Below are 18,883 nucleotides of genomic sequence, written 5' to 3'. Positions count from 1 at the left end.
GGTATCAGCATCAGCGAGACATGGAGTAATCGGATCAGCCATGTCAAACTCACTTTCTACAGGTGATATTTCTGGTTCCTTCTTTTAATGACAGACTACTTAGGCAAATCAATAAGACAGGGGCTTCTCACAGTTACTTTTTTGTAATATTTTTATTGTATATTACACACCACTTACTAATGTCATATTATTCCCATCTGCTGTAAAAAATGTTTCATGGCAACACAGGGGAAACACATTGAAGTGAATGCACGGATGACTAGGTTAATAAATGGCTAATTAGAATAGCAACTCAGTGAGGGGGGAATTAGAGGAACAGCAGAGCACAGCACAGCCTTGCATCCCAGCAGGAACTGAGTTTGACACCCCCCTGTTCGGAGTTGTCCTTTTCCTTGTTGGATTTCCTTATCCATAGTAACTAGAAGTGCTAACATCTAGCACATTATCTGCTCATGCTGCGGGATACCTGTGGGGCAGTTTGGCTTAAAAGCCCGCTCAGTGGGTGCTTAATTAATAGCGGAGTATGTACTCGACCCCGCTAAGCCTGGTCTGAGGCTGCATCCCTAACCACTGAACCCAGCGCTTCCAGGAAAAGACACCCATCAGATTAGGAGCTGATCTGGGATCAGGTTTCCCCTGTCAACATTCTAACTTCATAACTCTGTTATGAGCTGAAATATAAAACTAATCCAAGATCAACACTCCTACTCAGGGCCTGTCAGGTCGTGTTCCACAGAAATGTGAAAAACGGATCGGTCGAGGCAGAACACTGGCGGCAGGGCGAGACTGATAATTCAGCACCAGCACAGCTAAAGCAGGTAACCCTGCTATCTGATTGTGGGTGTGCCCTGCCACATCAGCTGGTGCAGAATCCTAGGGGTGGGGAGTCTGGGTGTGAGCACGTTGCCATAGCAACACTCCCGACGAGGTCACGCCCAACACGCTGGCCGCTACGGGCCTGACCGGCTTCAGTTTCGCCTCTCCGGCACCAAGCCGCTAAATTATGCAGGGCGTACATATGGGGGAAGGAACTCAGAGCAGCACGGGGCCTGGAATCAGAGCACTGCGAGAAGACTACTACAGCCCCAATACAGACACAGCCCAGCGTAAGCAATTCAGTTCACTTTTATTTGTACAGCACTTTTTCACAGGAGACAAAAAGACGCTTTAGGCATAGGAGAAGAGAAAACCGGAGAAACACCAGGCCCAAACACCCAGACAGAAAGCACATGAGATTAAAAAGCTCCCTGATGGGAAGAAATCTCAGGAGGAACCCAGCTAGAGAGGGGGAGCCCATCCTCTAGCAAGGTGTAAAGGTAGAATGGATAGAACAGAAGTGTAATAAATCTATCAAGCAAATCCAAACAGCAACAAGACAGTGGTAACCCAGTGTTAACAAAGCCAACATAGCCATACCACACCTATGACACAGGTATGCAGATTTGCAATGCTGTTAGACAGCAGTTTTTTGTTTTCTGTCGCACATTGCAACAGTACGATAAACATTTTGCGATGTAATCCTAAACATTGTCCCTTTGGAATGAAACACGCACCACTTCGTTGAAAACCGTGATGTGACATTGCAAACAAGTGCAGAGACATTCATGGAAACACAGGGAGTCGGAGCCAAATGGCACTGTCAGCGAAACTTCTCAGTCTCCTCTAGGTCTGGGACCAGAAAACTGGGGCCATGTCAACATTGTGAAAATGGTTCCGCTTCCAGAAATCAGACACTGCACACAGAAGTGTCATATTCAAGCGCTGCAATCAGCGTGTTACTGCAAAGGGTGGAACTGTGAGTAACCTTGTTTTTTTTATTGCTGAATAACATTTATTTTATTTTATTTTGTGAGAATATTTTGTATAGTAATATCTGCAGGGTGCACACATTATCAGGTTATGTTAGGTTATGTTAACTAGCCCATTTTTTTAAATGTTATTCAGTGTTTCACACCATTCAGTGCTCATGTTGCTAATAAAAATAGTCCTTATTTTTCTACAGTTACATCACATCTCAGTTCTTGTGCAATTCGCATTGGAGCAGCAAACCCTGCCAGAATACCATCATATTTTCCATAATATGAAAAATATCATATGATATTCTGGCCATATCACCCAGCCCTAATTCTAACACAAGTTTAACAAAGCCATACAACATACAGTACATATCAGTATACATCTGCCATAATAGTTTTAACACAGTAATAGCATAGCCTGAGCACAACATAGTCATAAATTATGTTTCTATCCAAATTTTTCGCAAATCTTAAGCTGAAATGCTTTCTGAAATGTTGACAAGAAAATGCAACTTAGAGCGTTTCCATCAAAGACTGTTCAACAAATATTCAGAAGAAGCAAATATTGAGAAGAAGCAACAAGAATACGTAATAGGTAGCTGGGTCAGTGGCAGTTTTGTGTGCGTTCTGGAGCGGAAGCATGTGACTTAGGTCCCCATCATGTCCCCATTTATTTGAAAAATCTATTTCCGTCACCCTTTATTGCATCTCATCTTTATCGATACCTCAATTTTTCACCTCGGCAAGGCTTAAAAATGTTTTTGCAATATTTCTTTTCAAATTTCTGGTGTTTCCACAGGTTTATTTATGCTCAAATTAAAAATTAGCATACAACTGGTCGGATGGAAACCCCACAATAGTACGGCTATGAAGGCGAGTGTGGGTCACACAGTCCATGGAGCTGGTTAATCTCAACCTACATACAAATTCCCGGTCCAGCCAGGGGTTAGACTCCCAGCCATGGGACTGTGTGCTGTGAGTGACCCCATCTCTACATGGAGCCCTCCCTGCTCTCACATTGTCTGAGTAAAGTGGGGCAGACGGTCTGCTCTCTTAGTAGAGCGGAACAGCTATAACACAGTCACAACACAGCTATAGTCAAAGCTACGTAACATAGCTGCAGTGCACCTTTAGCATTGCTAAGGCACAGCCACAACTAATTAACAGCCACAGCAAGGCCTTTATTTAAGGGTTTATATTTCTGTCTGTGTGCTCAGCGGAATGGTGGACTGGTTCCAAGCCTTGGCGGGTGTCGACAGGCCTTTCCAGAACCCCCGGCTGGGCCCCCGCCAGCCACCAGGTGCCAGGTGAGAGGTATGAGGTGGCAGATGGCAGGCGGGCACCGTCACCCGGTCCTCCTAACGCACACGGCGTTGCCGAGCACCTTGACAACACGCCCCCGTCTCTGGTGGTGGCACAGCTGGGGGTCGGCTGCGCACCGTGTCGTCAGAGCAGACACCCGCTGCAGAGGCCCCCAAAGCGTACTCTACACGGGCATTGCTCCAGCTTTCAGTTACAGAACATGAAAGGCCATCGAGGACAATGGCATCTGGGCATCTATGGTGCCTGGGTACCTAGGTTACATGAGTATCTATGGCACCTGGGTATCTGTGGTATCAGGGTGTCTATGAGGCTAGCTAGTTCTCCAAGTGCAAAGTGATCAGTTTACATACAGACACACACACACACACACACAAATTCAGGGTACGGTGTTTTACTCACATCGGAAGCAGGCCCCTTGTCTGCACCAGGACAGGAGAAGGTGACAAATTCATGGCAGCGCTTATGCACCACAAAGCAGCACACTGCAAACAGAGAGGAGTAGGATATGGTCAGAGCATCCAAAGGCAAAAGATAAGAGCAGCACAGCACACACACACACACACACACACACACACACACACACACACACACACAAACACAAACACAAACACAAACACAAACACAAACACAAAAAGCTGAATAAGGAAGGAGACACAAGGACCAACTGTCAAACTGCAGTCATGGAAAATCACACAATTTACATGTAGCCTACACCCTGCACATTTACAGAACCTGTTCTGGTCATGAGCCGGCATTCATTTTATTTATTTCTTTTAAGACATTAGCACATTGCAAATTTTGTTACTGGGAATATTAAAGATCTAATTCACAGATGATTTTAGGCAGAATGAGTGTTTTATGGAGGCTAATTTGTGTTCCAGGGAAGATAAGTCAGTGAAAATTGGTCCAACAACCCTTTCCAGAATCTTCTCTGAGTCAGAGAATGGAGAACAAACAGTCCGGGTGACTTTAGCCTAATTTTTCCCTAAACATAGTGTTGCCTGTATGGATTCCGCTAAAAACACCCATTTACAACCGATTACAAACCAGGGGCACCTCGCAGATGTTCCAAGCCTGTAGTCACACAGTGTATTGTTGGCTAAATTTGAACATGCAAAATGTCTGGTCTCCCTTTTGATTTCACATTGATTTATCACAATGGGGGGGGGGGGGGGGGGGGGGGGGGGGTCTATAGAAGAGAATTAGGCTTTTTAGAGCTATTGTTAGTGAGACAGAGTTTGATCTATTGTTAGGATGAGGGCCTTTACCCAGAGCTGGCCTGACTGGTTAACTCCCTGGCTCCCTGGAGAGGGGGCCTGGCATTAAACTGGAGGGCTGTGTTTGACTCCAGGGTGGGGGAGATGATGACTCTCACACTGATAATGGAGTCCCTCCACTATCAGGGGCCACTATCAGGGGCCACCATACAGTACCCAGGCCATGGGAGCCCTCTCCCCATAGCACTCTGAGCCTGTGAGCTACAGTACATGAGGAGCCTGTCACACTGACACACTGCAGAGGTTCCCCATATGTAATCTACACCTCCCTAATGCCCATCTCCACCCCACTATAACAGAGAGGGGGGGAGAGAGAGAGAGAGAGAAAGTGTGTGTGTGTGTGTGTGTGTGTGTGTGTGTGTGTGTGTGTGTGAGAGAGAGAGAGAGAGAGAGAGTGCGAGTGAGTGTGCATGGGAGTGAGAGATGGATATCTGCACTGAAACATTAATTTTTCAATTTCTTATTTTGACTGTTCAAATTGTGATTTCAGTGTTGGGGTCTGCTCTGGCGTAAATGAGTGAGTGAGTGGGTGTGTGTGTGTGTATTGTACATGAGCAAGTGTGTGTGTAACGTGCATGAGTGAGTGTGTGTGGAAGAGGGTACTTATTGTGCACTTATACTGCACGCATCTAATCAGCCACAGAAGGAGTGGAGGCCCAGGGGGTCAGACTGCAGCACTGGAGGGCTTCAGCAGCCATGCACGGAGGGCATTGATTGGCTCAATCGATGCCCGTTTCCAAGGCTCACATTGTCTGACGATCGAAAGGAAACCGCAAAAACCTGTCAGGTGTCCAGGGCCTGGAATCCATCCTAAATGTGAGCACAATCGTTTCCTAAAATCGCACCTACGAACAATTTAGAAAATGTCCGTATTTTATAAATTGTCCATACAAAAATGACCAACAGCTACCAACAGTGGCCAATCAGCATCCCCCATGTGGTCAATTCAAATTTGCAGTTATGTCCAGACAGACAATTTTCCTTAGATTTATTTTTACTGTGGGCTCATATTTGAGGTTTTATATCTTATTGTGTCGAACAGGGCTCACTACAAGTCCAATTGTGGACAAGTAAATAAAATAAAAAATGAAATGTATAAAATGACATGACCTCACATAAATAATTCTGATGAGAATCATGAATCAGACCGGAATGGCCCAATCAGAGTCAAAAAGCCATCATAATTCCTCCTGCCTCGTTTACAATAGCCATACAGAGCCACGAGAAGCCCGTTTAAAAGGCCATCGTGAGAGACAGAATTTGGGTTTCATTATTAACCAGGAAATTAAATATAAATGCAGTTCAACAGCCCTGCAGCATGGAGAAGCTGCCCATGGGGAGACAGGCAGCGTGATAATGGACCGCAATGAGTCATCCGGACACTGTATCACAAATTCAATTACTGCAGGAAAAATGTTCCGCTTCTGACAGCAGAACGTATAGCCGTTCTAAAATTCTCTCAAATGACAAGTCAGACAGCAAGTCAAATGGACCAGTACACACATGCGTGTGTATATGTATATGCTGTATACATATGCTTGAACACACATAAGGAGTACACGCATTAACATTATCTCACATTTGGCCCACACACACACACACACACACACACACACACACACACACACACACACACACACACACACACAGATGGAACTGTGATAATGCTCATAATTGAGGGCAGATGCTTATAAAATCGTGGTTACATCACAGCAGTCATAATCAGAGGAAGTGATAAGGAGATGAGATCCCATTACATAGCTTTAATGGGTGTTTGGTCAAGAAGCTACTTAACCATCATATAGAGAGTCAATTCAGCCATTTCCTGGCGGCAACAAAAAGGGGGATTTAGACAACACAGAAATCAGCGGGGGGATAGGAATCCATTTTGAAGCCCAGGAATCGGCATTGTTTATGTAACCAACAAGGTAGAGAAAGTTGAAAAGAGAGAAGAGAACAGAGTGCACCTTGTATGTTTTCTGTGAAGAACAAGCCTGTCCATTCTCAAGGACGAACACCCTCACCCTTCTGTCAGCACTGTAGAGCAATGCTTAACCAGGTCAATTAAGGAAGGGGCTTAATGAGGTCAGGAAAGGAAAGGCTCAGCAAAGTTAATTGAAGAAAGGCCACTGGCTTCTCCAATATGTCATTACGGGACAGCTATACATCACCTCGACACAACGGGGCGTAGAGCTGCACTGAAGCGCATTGCATGAGCGAATTCAATCGGCAAAAAAAGTTACTCCGCAACCTTTGCTGTAAACTACATTTCCCATGAGCACTTGTGGGCACTGCAGGCATGTATATAAAATCATAATGGGTGTATCCTTCCAGCCAGGACTTATATTCTCTGCAGTCCCCTAGCTGGCCTATGCAGGCAATGTGTAGGAGCGGAGGAACAGCAGCTGCAGACAGACTACAGGCACCTGACCGACCAGGTGACATGGGGCTCATTCCACTCCCTTATGTTTCTCTTCTTTTATCTTTTTCTTTCTCCCTTTCTTTCACCCAGCTCCACCAATCAGGAGAGGATAGGAAAAATAAGTAAACCCGGCGAAGTTGAGAAAATGCGAATCAGGCAAATGGCTCGCTCCTTCAAAACGTCAGTTCAAAGCCATGTCAGTCACGTGGTAGATGTGTGGCAGATCGGAATCCGCATGTCAATCATTTATACGTCAGGTTTTCCAAAACAATACTAACGCAAAGGATGCACTGATGTTTTCTTTCTCAAAGGAAAGATCTACTTCTAACACGCTGGACTTAAAGATAGTGGAGCGAGTTCCGGGTCAGCGGTAAAGAAAAGGAAAAAAAGAGGAGAAAAATAAGTGATTGAAATGTGCCCCCATTCTTATTTGATGAGAGGAGGAAAACAAAAACAGCCGAAATCCCTCCCTCCCTCCCTGGATGATGGTGTGGCCACTTATGAGCAGCCATGGTACATTAGCGCCCACAGTCACAGCCAGGATCCAATACTAAACCACTCACACTGTTCTCATCGCATGAGCGTCCCAACAGCCCCGGTCTTTAATCTTTACCTCCTGAGACCCAGGAGAAAAACAAGGATTTGACTTTTCTTTTTTCCTTTCTTTTCTTTTTTTTACACAATACAAGTATCTTGGATGGCAAAAACATGTTGTAACGTATGTATACGAAAATATATATTGTATTTAATTTGGACTGAACGTCCCTTATGTTAAGGGGAAATACTGTACAGAGCTCACTCAGGAAAGCCAAAAATGTAATGTCCTCGTTTGAGGACACAGGATCCCCGGAGGTTAAATGGATTATGCACTGCAGGTTATTTCAATCTGAGATCTGTCTGGAGAACAAGTCATAGGTGGAAATGAGTTCCTGATAGATTTGATGCTGGGAGGCTTTTTCCCCACACAGAGTGCTGTTAATACATGGAGCAGCTGTGTCGGGCACGCAGAGAAGGGGACCCTCGGTGCATTCAAGACCAGGCCTGACACAGTGTTGTGTACTCTCTAGACAGTCGGTAAAATTACAAGGTGAGAGGGGCTGAACAGCATGATTAAACACGACTATGTTCTTGTATGCACATGCAGTCTTTATAGTGGCAGGCTCAAAGTCTGAGGTGACAACAAAAAAATGTATTTCTCAAAAAATGAATTTACTAATCCATTTCAATATTACATTTATATTCATTTGAAATTTAGTTAAATAAATAGACAAAGTCAAAGGTCCAGAGGGATCAAAAATGTGGACAAATAGGTTATTGTACATGGTGAAGTACAGTAACCATTTGATTAAGGAGCGACTTTGCATGGAATACACATTCCCAGTTACTGCCTGTTTAAAGCACACATACCGTACCATCAAGTGAATCTGCTACCTTCAGGAAACGGGGTTTTCAATACTGCACGTAGATAAAAAAAGATTGACCTGATTATTCACACCCACACACATGGGCGCACATATGTGCATGTACACACTCTTCCACATTCTCTCACACACATCATGCTTGTGCACACAAGCGCACACACACACACGCACTCACACACACACACAATCTGTTTTCTTTTGGCAGTATTCACCCAAAAAAAATGACTGGTTTACGCATTAGAAACATCAGAAATCTGAGCAGGCTTGGTCGCCTCTTTGAGCAAACGATTCAACGGACCCTTTGTCATCAGTGGTCAAACAAGTCCATGGAATAGAGGACATTTCAAAATCTGTTTTACACCAATTCACTTGCAATCTGATAAAAAAAGGAATCTTTGCCATAATATGCTAAGTCACAATAATAACGCAAATGTATTAATAATTGTATTATGACACTTCTGATCAAAACTAGGAGTGATTTCTCTTTTAATGTTCTCATGTGGAGAAAGCTAGCTAGAACGTGACTTTTTGATTTTTCATTAAAATTAAGCACTTTCTATCTGAATGTCCCAATACTAGCAATGACTCTGAAAATATTATGATCAATAAACAACAAAAAAGATCAATAAACAACAGAAAAACACTGAAAGGCAATTAGCTCAAAGAAACAGGAATAATTATTTTTCTGTGGTTCAGGTCTGGGTCATCCCACATTGTAATTTAAAATAGCCTTGGAATATCAATATTTACAGAAGAATCATGCGTTAACACGGCAACTATGCACTAACCAAATTATGAGTCTAAAATGGGTGACTGAAATAAGAATGGGGAACAAGGGGCTTTTTAAATGCGTTATAGTTGAACATACATTATATAGATTATGAACTCATCAGGTAGGCCCATCCGGGATTTACACTGATACACATAAAATACCTGCGGACAAAGGCATACTACAAGGTAAGTAGATTGCAATTGCAAAATATATGTTTCTCCTTTTATATACAGTATAGTCTAGTGGTAGACATATTGACAATGACACTGAATCGAGTGTAACTTCTAAGTTCTTATCACTCGCTCTATTGCTGTTTCTATAACCCATACAACATGCACCTCTTGTAATTCGCTACAGCTGAAAGCATTTGCCAAATGAATTAATTTCAATTATAACTGTATCCTTGAGCAGGATACTGAACACGTTATATTTCAACAAAATATGCAACTGAATAAATTGTTATGATTTTTTTATTTTAAAGTCGGAAACAGTCAATATTTCTCCAATATAGGGCATCTGCAAAACAAATAAACATCAGATGATGTTGCTGTGATGGCAGTGGCCTACTGTATAATTGCAATTGGGTGCTTATTAGGCAAATAAAAACAGTGTAATCAAGTACAGCTGGACTTGCTCTGTAAATACACAGACAGAAGACGTGAAAAGGCAGAGGAGTCGGATGAAATATTTGTGTGTAGTGTGGCCAGGGTGAACTCCTGCCTAAACGCTCCAGGATGTGAATGAAGTGGAACTGATATTTATCCAAAAACACCAAACCCTCACTTCCTCTACCCAGCGGTCTTCCTGCCCCACTGAGCTCTGGGATTTAAGCACAATACTGCCCAACAGCATGCTACGGTAGGCTATAGTATAAAACAGATGTCACAACATGTCATTATCAATTTAAAAGTTTCATCATTTAATAATAGTGATTCATAGTCGTCCTCATAAAAATAAAAAATAAACTATACAGTACAATGAGTAAATCGGGTAATACACTAGTGCAGTGTACATATAAAATCTAAAATATTCTGAATACACGGTTTGAAAATGAATATTCTGCACAAATTACAATACACCTTTTAGCATATATATATATTTCTCTTCAATTTGATTAATCCATCATTACAATTGATGTAATTTATTAAGGCAGGATATTTGTAAAAGAATGTGTGCTTGTCTGCTCTCTCCTGGGTTAGCACTGTTAAATGGGTCCATAAATTCATACGGGTATTCCAAACTAGGAGGAATATAAAAAAAAAAAAAGAGATAAAAACTAGTTTTAAAAAAGACAAGAACCATGCTGGAGCTGGGTGACTGCACATTCGCTGTGTCTGTAATGAGATGTGTAAAAGGGAAATTAAAGTGTTTAATTGGCTGTATCCGAGCGCGAGCAGAAAGCTCTTATAGGGTATGATTTGCACATCTTCATACGGCCAATCGAAACCGTTACCCTGGGAGCCATTTTAGTGCGCTGCTTCACCATATTAATCCTTCTGAAAAACACACACATCCTCTAGTGCGACTGCACACAAGTCACACATGCACATGCGCACACACACACACACTCGCGACATGCACCTCTTCAACAGACATCGCTTCCAGCTTCGGATAATGAGTGTTTGTTTTATTGGAAAATGTAATTAGCATCTTTACATAATGCCTTGTTTACTGTCACTGAAGCCCCGTTTGGAATTCAGGGCCCCCACCTGCAGCTGATGGAGACCAGATCTTACCACATCTCACAGGAATACAGTTGCTGTTCATTTATCATATCTTCTTAGCGACGGTGGCTTACACACACCAGTATCTACTTGGCATCCCTTCAGACAACATATTTACTGAGGCGGTCCCTAGCTAAGCACCCTGTTTGAGGATATGCTAGTGTGTACTCCTCACGGTTTGAATCTGCAGCCTTCTGGTTTGAAGTCCACCATTCCCAGCAACAAATCCCCACTTTGTTGAATAGGCGAGCAGTCGGGAGTAGTGGGCCGTGTCCTGCTTTTCAGTGAAAAGACCAGGGGGCCACCAACCCTGTTCCCGGAGATCTACCATCCTGTAGGTTCTCACTCCAACCCTTCACACTAGGCTCACCTGATTATACCAATTAACAGCTTGATGAGCTCTCTAGCTGTTGAATGAGGTGCACTGTGTTAGGGTTGGAGTGAAAACCTACAGGACGGTAGGTCTCCAGGAAAAGGGTTGGTGACCTCTGCTTTGACAGACCAGATACTCAATTCCTGTACTCCTTCCATCTCTGCTCAGTAACAGTTGGCAATAGGAATTTGAGGGCCTAAATCATCATACAGAACATCCATTGCCATAATGCAGTACTTCAAAGCACACAATTAATTTTCAAAAGAATCAAACTCAAATATTGTACCTTCAACTGTATGGAGAATTGTCAATACTAACATTAGAGTGCTCTAACCAGCAATACTGGTGATCAGGGCCTAGTATTTCAAAACCTTAAGTAATCAGCTAAGGGGTGTCTTGGTGGCGCAGCCTGTAGAGCACTGACTGCATGCTCATTGCGAGCCGCGATGTCGGCGGTTCGAATCCGACCGTCCGACATTTATCGCATGTCTTCCCCTCTCTCTCACTCCCATTCTTCCTGTCTCTCTATACTATATACTGTCCAATAAAGCTGAAAAAGGCCTAAAAAATATCTTTAAAAAAAAAAAAAGTCATCAGATAAGATAAAATCTAAAATATTGAGTATTTAAAAACTAAAAACTGTGATCTGATCGTAAAAATTGGGATTTAGTAATCTAATCCTACCGAGAATCTAGATCAAATGTTGGTTTTGGGTATTTCAAAATAGGTGGAGATTAGGATAGGTTTGATACTAAAAATCAGGATAATCTTGATCCCACTGAAAGGGTGGATTCAGGGTGGATTCAAGGTTAATATAGGGACACGTGGGACACATGGCACATCTTTAATAAATTGCTTTATCCAGTGATTGCACATTAATTAACACAAACCCTTTGTAAATGCTTTGGGATATTATTTGAAAATATATTCTGGTATCTATTCTAAAATAATTGCCTAATGGGCAAAAACAAGAATGTCATAGTTCTTCCTCAGAAAATGCTACCCCAGATGGACCACTTGGATGGTTAATGAGACACAGTTGATCAGTAAAAACATGCTCTCAAAACAGTTATTTTTTATTTTAGCTACAGTTTTATTCATTTTTATTAGTGCAAAATTAAAGTGAAGACACTGAGACATTGGGCCTCATGCAAGAACCACTCGTATGAACAGATTTGTTCTTAAATCGCTTAAATCTCTTGAAGCAAGAACTTCCCGCATTCAACAATTTTCTCTAATTTCAGATTTTTTCTTGGGTAGGAACAACATTTACGAGTGGTCCCGGCCTGTCGTACAAATCCTGTAAAGAAGCCTTACACTGCATGTCAGTGCAGCTCACCTGGCACACAGAACTCAAATCAAACTGTCAAATGTTTTCAGAAATGTCTTTTAGTGGACTGTCTTTAATTGTCCACCATATTATTATGTTTTGCTAAAAACAAATGAAACGCAGTCCATCGACCCTTGTTCTTGATAGATGGCCATCCCATTGGCCATCTATCCAATGGAACCCATCTACAGTACCATATTTACTGTATTATAACAGACATCTTCATTTAGGATAGTTGTCTGTAGTTAGGTGCGTTTGATGAATGAAACGTGGCACACTCGTGTGAGCAATACAAGTTACAAGGACTGATATGCAAACTGAATTACACATTTTCCAACATGCACTTGCGTATGTTTGTCTTCATGAAATGCTGCATTATCCTGACCAACAGAGAGACGTATCCACAGACTGCAATACTAGATTCTGTCATCCTGATCAGAATGATCCTATCTGAACATTCTTTGAAAAACCAAGACAAAACCTGATCTGGGATAGCAAAAAAAAGGTATTTCAAAATCTGGATAATTATGATCTAGATTAGAAGTTTTAAAATACTGGGCCCTGGTGAGTAGAATCGAGTAAAAAGAGATTTTTAAAAAATCTGTCATCTAATGGTCAGTCAGCTGACAGAAATGAGAGGGGGAGAGAGAGAGCAGGCGAGAGTGCTGAAAGAGCTGGATCTACGCTCTTATATCAGGGAGGCCCCTGACGGATTCAGCGGCTCTCCAAAACATTCGAATTTCACCTTTTGTCCCTTTAGCTCTCATCAGAGAAAGTTGCGTAAGCGAGGGCAGCAGCCCACGCAGAGGAGTATAAATATCAGAGAGCCGGCGGTGGGGTCTCAGGGACTCTCGGGGGTGGGGGGGGTGGCTGAGTCACCCGCAGTATTTCCATTTCGAAGCCGACCTCACCGCCGCTTTCCTCCGCGTGGCTCGGCTCACAGTCTGCCACACTCCTGAAAACAACGGTAGTCCGAACGCCCTTTGAAATCCCCCAATTCCGGTCATGCCCCTTTGCGCATGCCCAGGACACCTTCACCTCCTGAGTCGAGACCCGTTTTCTGGAAAACTGAACCTGGGCGGAGAGGGACAGTCGCTCGGCTCCGGGATTTTCCGGGTCTGTTCGATCTAACGTCGGTCCCAGTGTAAGCAGGTTTTCATTCCAACCACAATTGCAATCCCAGAAATTTAACAAGCTGTTATTTTTTCTTAATTAGGTTCCTTTTACTTTTTTGGAGCCTATCAACTCACCTCGTCTTTAACGTGATAAGCCAAATCATTTTTTAACATGCAGTTGTTGGCAATACAGCACAATAAGTACAATGTGAACAACTTTCGTCTTAATGGCACGCATAGCCATTTCTGACAATGTTGCTTAAGAGGGTAAATAATCCCTTGAAACATCAAAAGCACCTAATTAACAAAAATTAACAGCTTGTTAAAATTCTGGGATTGCAATTGTGGTTGGAACAAAAATCAACATAAACTGGGGTCCCCCAGGACCGACGTTGAAAGTACAAATGTGGCTTTAGCTTTGAGTCTGACTTTGTTTCGCCTTTTTATAATAATATTTCATGATAACTTATCAGAGTATACTATGTTCAATATACAATAATAATACAATAGAAAGTAAGATAAAAGAAAATGAGGTAAAAAAAAATTTTTTTTTTAAAAAGGCCCAATAACGTGGGAAATTTCCCTTGCTACAGTGCAGTGCGTATGCATTTGGACATTTGGTACATTTTCTGTTGTAGTAGTCCAGCACATTGGCTTTGAAATGAAAACAATAAATATGTGGTTAAAGTGCAGACTGTCACCTTTAATTTGAGGCGATTACATCCATATCGGGTGATATATGTGGGGATAACAGCCCTTTTTACAGGGGACCAAAAGATAACTGAACCCTTGGCATCTCAGCTGCTTCTGAATAGTCAGGTATATTAAATCACTTTTAGTGAAAGTATAAGAAAGCTTTCATGATTCTAGGCTTTTGATTTGCCTTTTTTTCATTTCTCATTTGTCAACATGAGGCCCAGAGAGTGCCAATGACAGTGAAGGAAGCTATTATGAGGCTGAATAATAAGAAAAAAAGACTGTCAAAGACAGTCAACAATAGGCTTCCCAAAAAAACTGTTTGGAACATCAGTAAAAAGAAAGGGATGGGATTCTTACATGCATTACCCAATATGGATGCAAATAACCCCAAATTAAAGGGGACAGTCTGTACTTTAACCCCACATTTATGGTTTTAATTTCAAATCTAATGTGCTGGACTACTACAACAGAAACTGTACCATCTGTCCAAATGCATACGGACTGCACTGCACATACTGTACTGTACCTAAGGTCACTCACATACACACAAACCACACCTTACCGGTAGCCCCACATACACACATATGCATACCGCACCTTACTGTCAATCATATAAACAACCATAGGTGCCAAAGCTCAACCTCCCCCCCCCCCCCCCCGCCCCCAACAATGGATGGAGAGAGACAAAGATGAAGTGAAAGAACAGAGAAACAGCAAGCTAGAGAAAGAGGGAGAGGGAGAGAGAAAAAGGAAGGGAGAGGGGTCTCAGAGAAGACTGCATGTTTGCCATCTTTATTACTATTACTCATTTGCTTGCAGGATACAGAAAGACAGAACCCCGTGCCAATACAGCGCAGAGAGGTGGGAGAGAGAGGGAGGAGTGGATGCAGAAGGAAAAGAGGATGGAAAGAGCCGTAAGAGGTAGAACGATGTAGGCGAGCTGAGAGACAGGGGAGAGAGAAAGGAAGGTGGGGTGTTTTCACTTTGCAATCTTTCCGCTTTAACTACCTATTTTCTTTGGACAGATTTTGCATTGTAAAGCTATGCCAACAAAAAAAAACACATATGAGTCCAACTGCGAGAGGTGAGATGAAGGTAGAAAAAGAGGGGGAGGCAAACAGGAGGAAAGATGGAGAATGCAGAAAGACAGATATGAGTTGCTTGATTTCTAAAAGCATAACCACACACACACTACCACTTTCACAATTCACATCTCAGTTAATTGCTTTACAGATTGCAGGTAGTGAAGCAAATGAAGTCTAATAGGGCTTGTATATAATAATTCCCCACAATGCAATTCAGGACCAGCACTTTAGGCTACAGAGAAGAAACCATTATAATGTTCATCCTTCACGCCCATGGGAAAAAACACATCCCAGTCATTTCATAGGTGCTTTCAAGTTGACTGACTCACTGAGGCATGGACTCTCTGAAGGTGCCCTATGGTATCTGGCACTGAGACACTAGCAGCAGATCCTTAAAGTCCTGTAAGTTGCGAGGTGGATCCACCGTGGATCGGACTTGTTGTTCCAGCACCTCCCACAGATGCTCGATTGGATTGAGATCGGGGGAATTTGAAGGCCAGGATAACACCTTGACCTCTTCGTCATGTTCCTCAAACCATTCCCAAACAATTTGTGAAGTGTGGGAGGGCGCATTATCCTGCTGAAAGAGGCCACTGCCATCTGGGAATACTGTTGCCATCAAGGGGTGTACCTGGTCCACAACGATATTTAGGTAGGTGGCACGTGTAAAACTGACGTCCACATGCGTGCCCGGACCCAGAGTTTTCCAGCAGAACATTTCCCAGAGCATCACACTCCCTCCACCGTTTTCTTCCTACAGTGCATCCTGGCGCCATCTCTTCCCCAGATGAACATGTACCCAGCCGTCCACATGATGTAAAAGAAAATGTGGCTCATTGGACCAGGCAACTTTCTTCCATTGCTCCAATGGTGCAGTTCCGAGGCTTGTGTACGCCTTGTAGGACCTTTCGACAGTGGACAGAGATTATCATAGGCACTCTGCAGTTACGCAGTACCATACGCAGCTGGGACATGCACCGTTGTTATGTGATAATCAGAATTATTCGCTTCAAGGGTCAAAAGGCTGTGTATAGTTCAATAAATAGGAGAATCTAAGAGTAGTGTGTAGGGTTTTTCTTCTTTTAACATTATTTTTACCTTCACACAGCTAACGCTTAATGTTTAAATAAATAGCACACATACCAACAACGGAAAATACACAGAACATGAAGTAAAAAGGTACAGAAAATCTGACCGAATCACAGCTGTCCCTCCCAGTTTCAACTACATGCATTGATTGTGGCACAGCCATTTATAACATGTGCTGATTTAAACAATTCCCACTTTTTAAAAGTAGACGAACCACACTGCAGATAAAGTAGGCCGAACACATTAACCGCAGAGTTAACTGCAACACCCACACAACCCGAAGAGTGTAATCTCATTTTCCTGATTGGATCAAGTGTACTCAGGGAATGAACAATCTGCATTAAATTAAACACTAGATACCCTACACATGTGCAGTGTGCCTTCATGAATTATATTCTTCTGCCTAAATCTCCATAATTGTATAACAGCTCACTTCCTGATACATGGCACACATAAGATTTTTGGGCTCTTGTGTGGTGCTATGGTTTGGGCATGAACAGTATGGCTGCCACAGAGACTGGCTCATTTGTCTTCATTGATGATGTAACAGCTGAGTGTAGCAGCAGAATTAATTCTGAATTGTACAGAACTATCTTGTCTTGCGCGTACAATTGATAAACGTTGATAAATTTTATCTTATTCCACCGCCTAATTATCTCATCAGTGCACTAAAATAGGATCTGCAAAGCCTACTTTGAAAGTTTAATACAATTCAACAAATTCTTTTTCAAAGCTAGAAAGTGGACGATTCTTGACTGGCCAAGTCGTTCTCCTTATCCGAATGAACATGCATCTCATATTGGGGGTCAGGGGGTGTAATGCTGTAATTTCTACATGGTGAATAGATAATACCCTTAAAAAATAATACCCTAAAATAAAACCAGAGAATGTGCACGCTAACCTGATATGAACTATTTCTATCTATTCTTTCAAATCTAATCTAATTGTGGAGTAATGAGGCAAGGAAAGAAATATCTTTGTCCAAAAAATTATGGGGCTCACGGTATACACACACACACTCTCCCATCTGAGCATCAGGGGGTTTTATAGTCACATGAACGATGCAGCTCCTCCATTTCTGGTCAGTGTGAACATCATAGCCAGTTCTTATTCACAATTATATTTACAATACACAATTCAGGCATTTACAGAAGGTAAAGTATTTCCATGGTTTTGTGTGATCTACAGCGCCATGCTTGCACACACAGTCTATTTTTATTCCCCTGCTGTTACATTTCACAACAATATCGGGTGCAAAATGCGCAGATAATCTGTGTATGCCTGTGCGTGGGGCCTACAAAGGTACGCATGGAAATATGCTCTGAAGATCCCACACTCAGCCATATATAGATCTGACATTGAGTTTTACATTCACATTTATTTTGCCAAATGATGATTCTAGTAGCACGTGGACAGGGTATTAAAAACACGGATTATACTCATATCACCTCTGAGCCTTCTGCAGCTGCAGGCTCCACACGAGCCACTGACTATTATACACTCAACAAGCCAGACTGTATTACAGGAGGGCCGGGGACTATTTTACACCCAACATGTCACGCTGTGTTACAGGAGAGTCAGGGACTATTTTCCAACCAACAGGTCACACTGTGCTACAGGAGAGTCAGGGACTATTTTACACCCAACCGGTCACACTGTATTACAGGAGAGTCAGGGACTATTTTACACCCAACAGGTCACACTGTATTACAGGAGAGTCATGGACTATTTTACACCCAACATGTCACGCTGTGTTACAGGAGAGTCAGGGACTATTTTCCAAGCAACAGGTCACACTGTGCTACAAGAGAGTCAGGGACTATTTTATACCCAACAGGTCACACTGTATTACAGGAGAGTCATGGACTATTTTACACCCAACAGGTCACGCTGTGTTACAGGAGTCAGGGACTATTTTATACCCAACAGGTCACACTGTGTTACAGGAGAGTCAGGGACTATTTTACACCCAGCAGGTCACACTGTGTTACAGGAGAGTCAGGGACTATTTTACACCAAACAGGTCACACTGTGTTACATGAGAGTCAGGGACTATTTTAAACCCAGCAGGTCATACTTCACAATCAAGCCAGGGACTATTTTCCTGATGAGAAATGTTCAGAAGAACCCACACATTACGGCAAAAAAGCTGCAAAAAAGAGTAGCAAACACAGGTCTAACTGTTCACAGGGCAACAATACAACATACTTTAAACAACAAAGACCTACATGGCAGAGTTGACACAGCAAGACAATGATCCAAAGCATAACTCAAAATAAAATAAATAAAATAAAAAGTAACCTTGCTTTAAAATTTGAAGAAATGTGTTATGCTTAACTTTATACAATTTATTTAGAGGTCAGGTTCTCTTCTGTTCACTTAGATATAAATTGTAAAAGGCTGGGGTGTCTCGGTGGCGCAGCCTGTAGAGCACTGACCACAAGCTCATTGCGAGCT

General features: G+C 42.5%; 1 protein-coding gene across 2 annotated transcripts in view; it reads right to left on the bottom strand.

Annotated features, from left to right (window-relative positions):
• Window positions 1–18,883, bottom strand: part of LOC133114282 (protein kinase C beta type) — a 93,659-nt gene that overhangs the window by 55,831 nt on the left and 18,945 nt on the right. For both annotated transcript variants that reach the window (XM_061223524.1, XM_061223523.1), the window contains exon 3: window positions 3,519–3,601. In XM_061223524.1, the coding sequence (XP_061079508.1) occupies window positions 3,519–3,601 (83 nt within the window). The remainder of the gene's footprint in view (window positions 1–3,518; window positions 3,602–18,883) is intronic.

The sequence above is a fragment of the Conger conger genome, chromosome 16 (genome assembly GCF_963514075.1).
Source record: "Conger conger chromosome 16, fConCon1.1, whole genome shotgun sequence".
Classification (NCBI taxonomy): domain Eukaryota; kingdom Metazoa; phylum Chordata; class Actinopteri; order Anguilliformes; family Congridae; genus Conger; species Conger conger.
The sequence above is the reverse complement of the archived record's forward strand: the minus strand, read 5'-3'. Positions and strand labels throughout refer to the sequence as shown.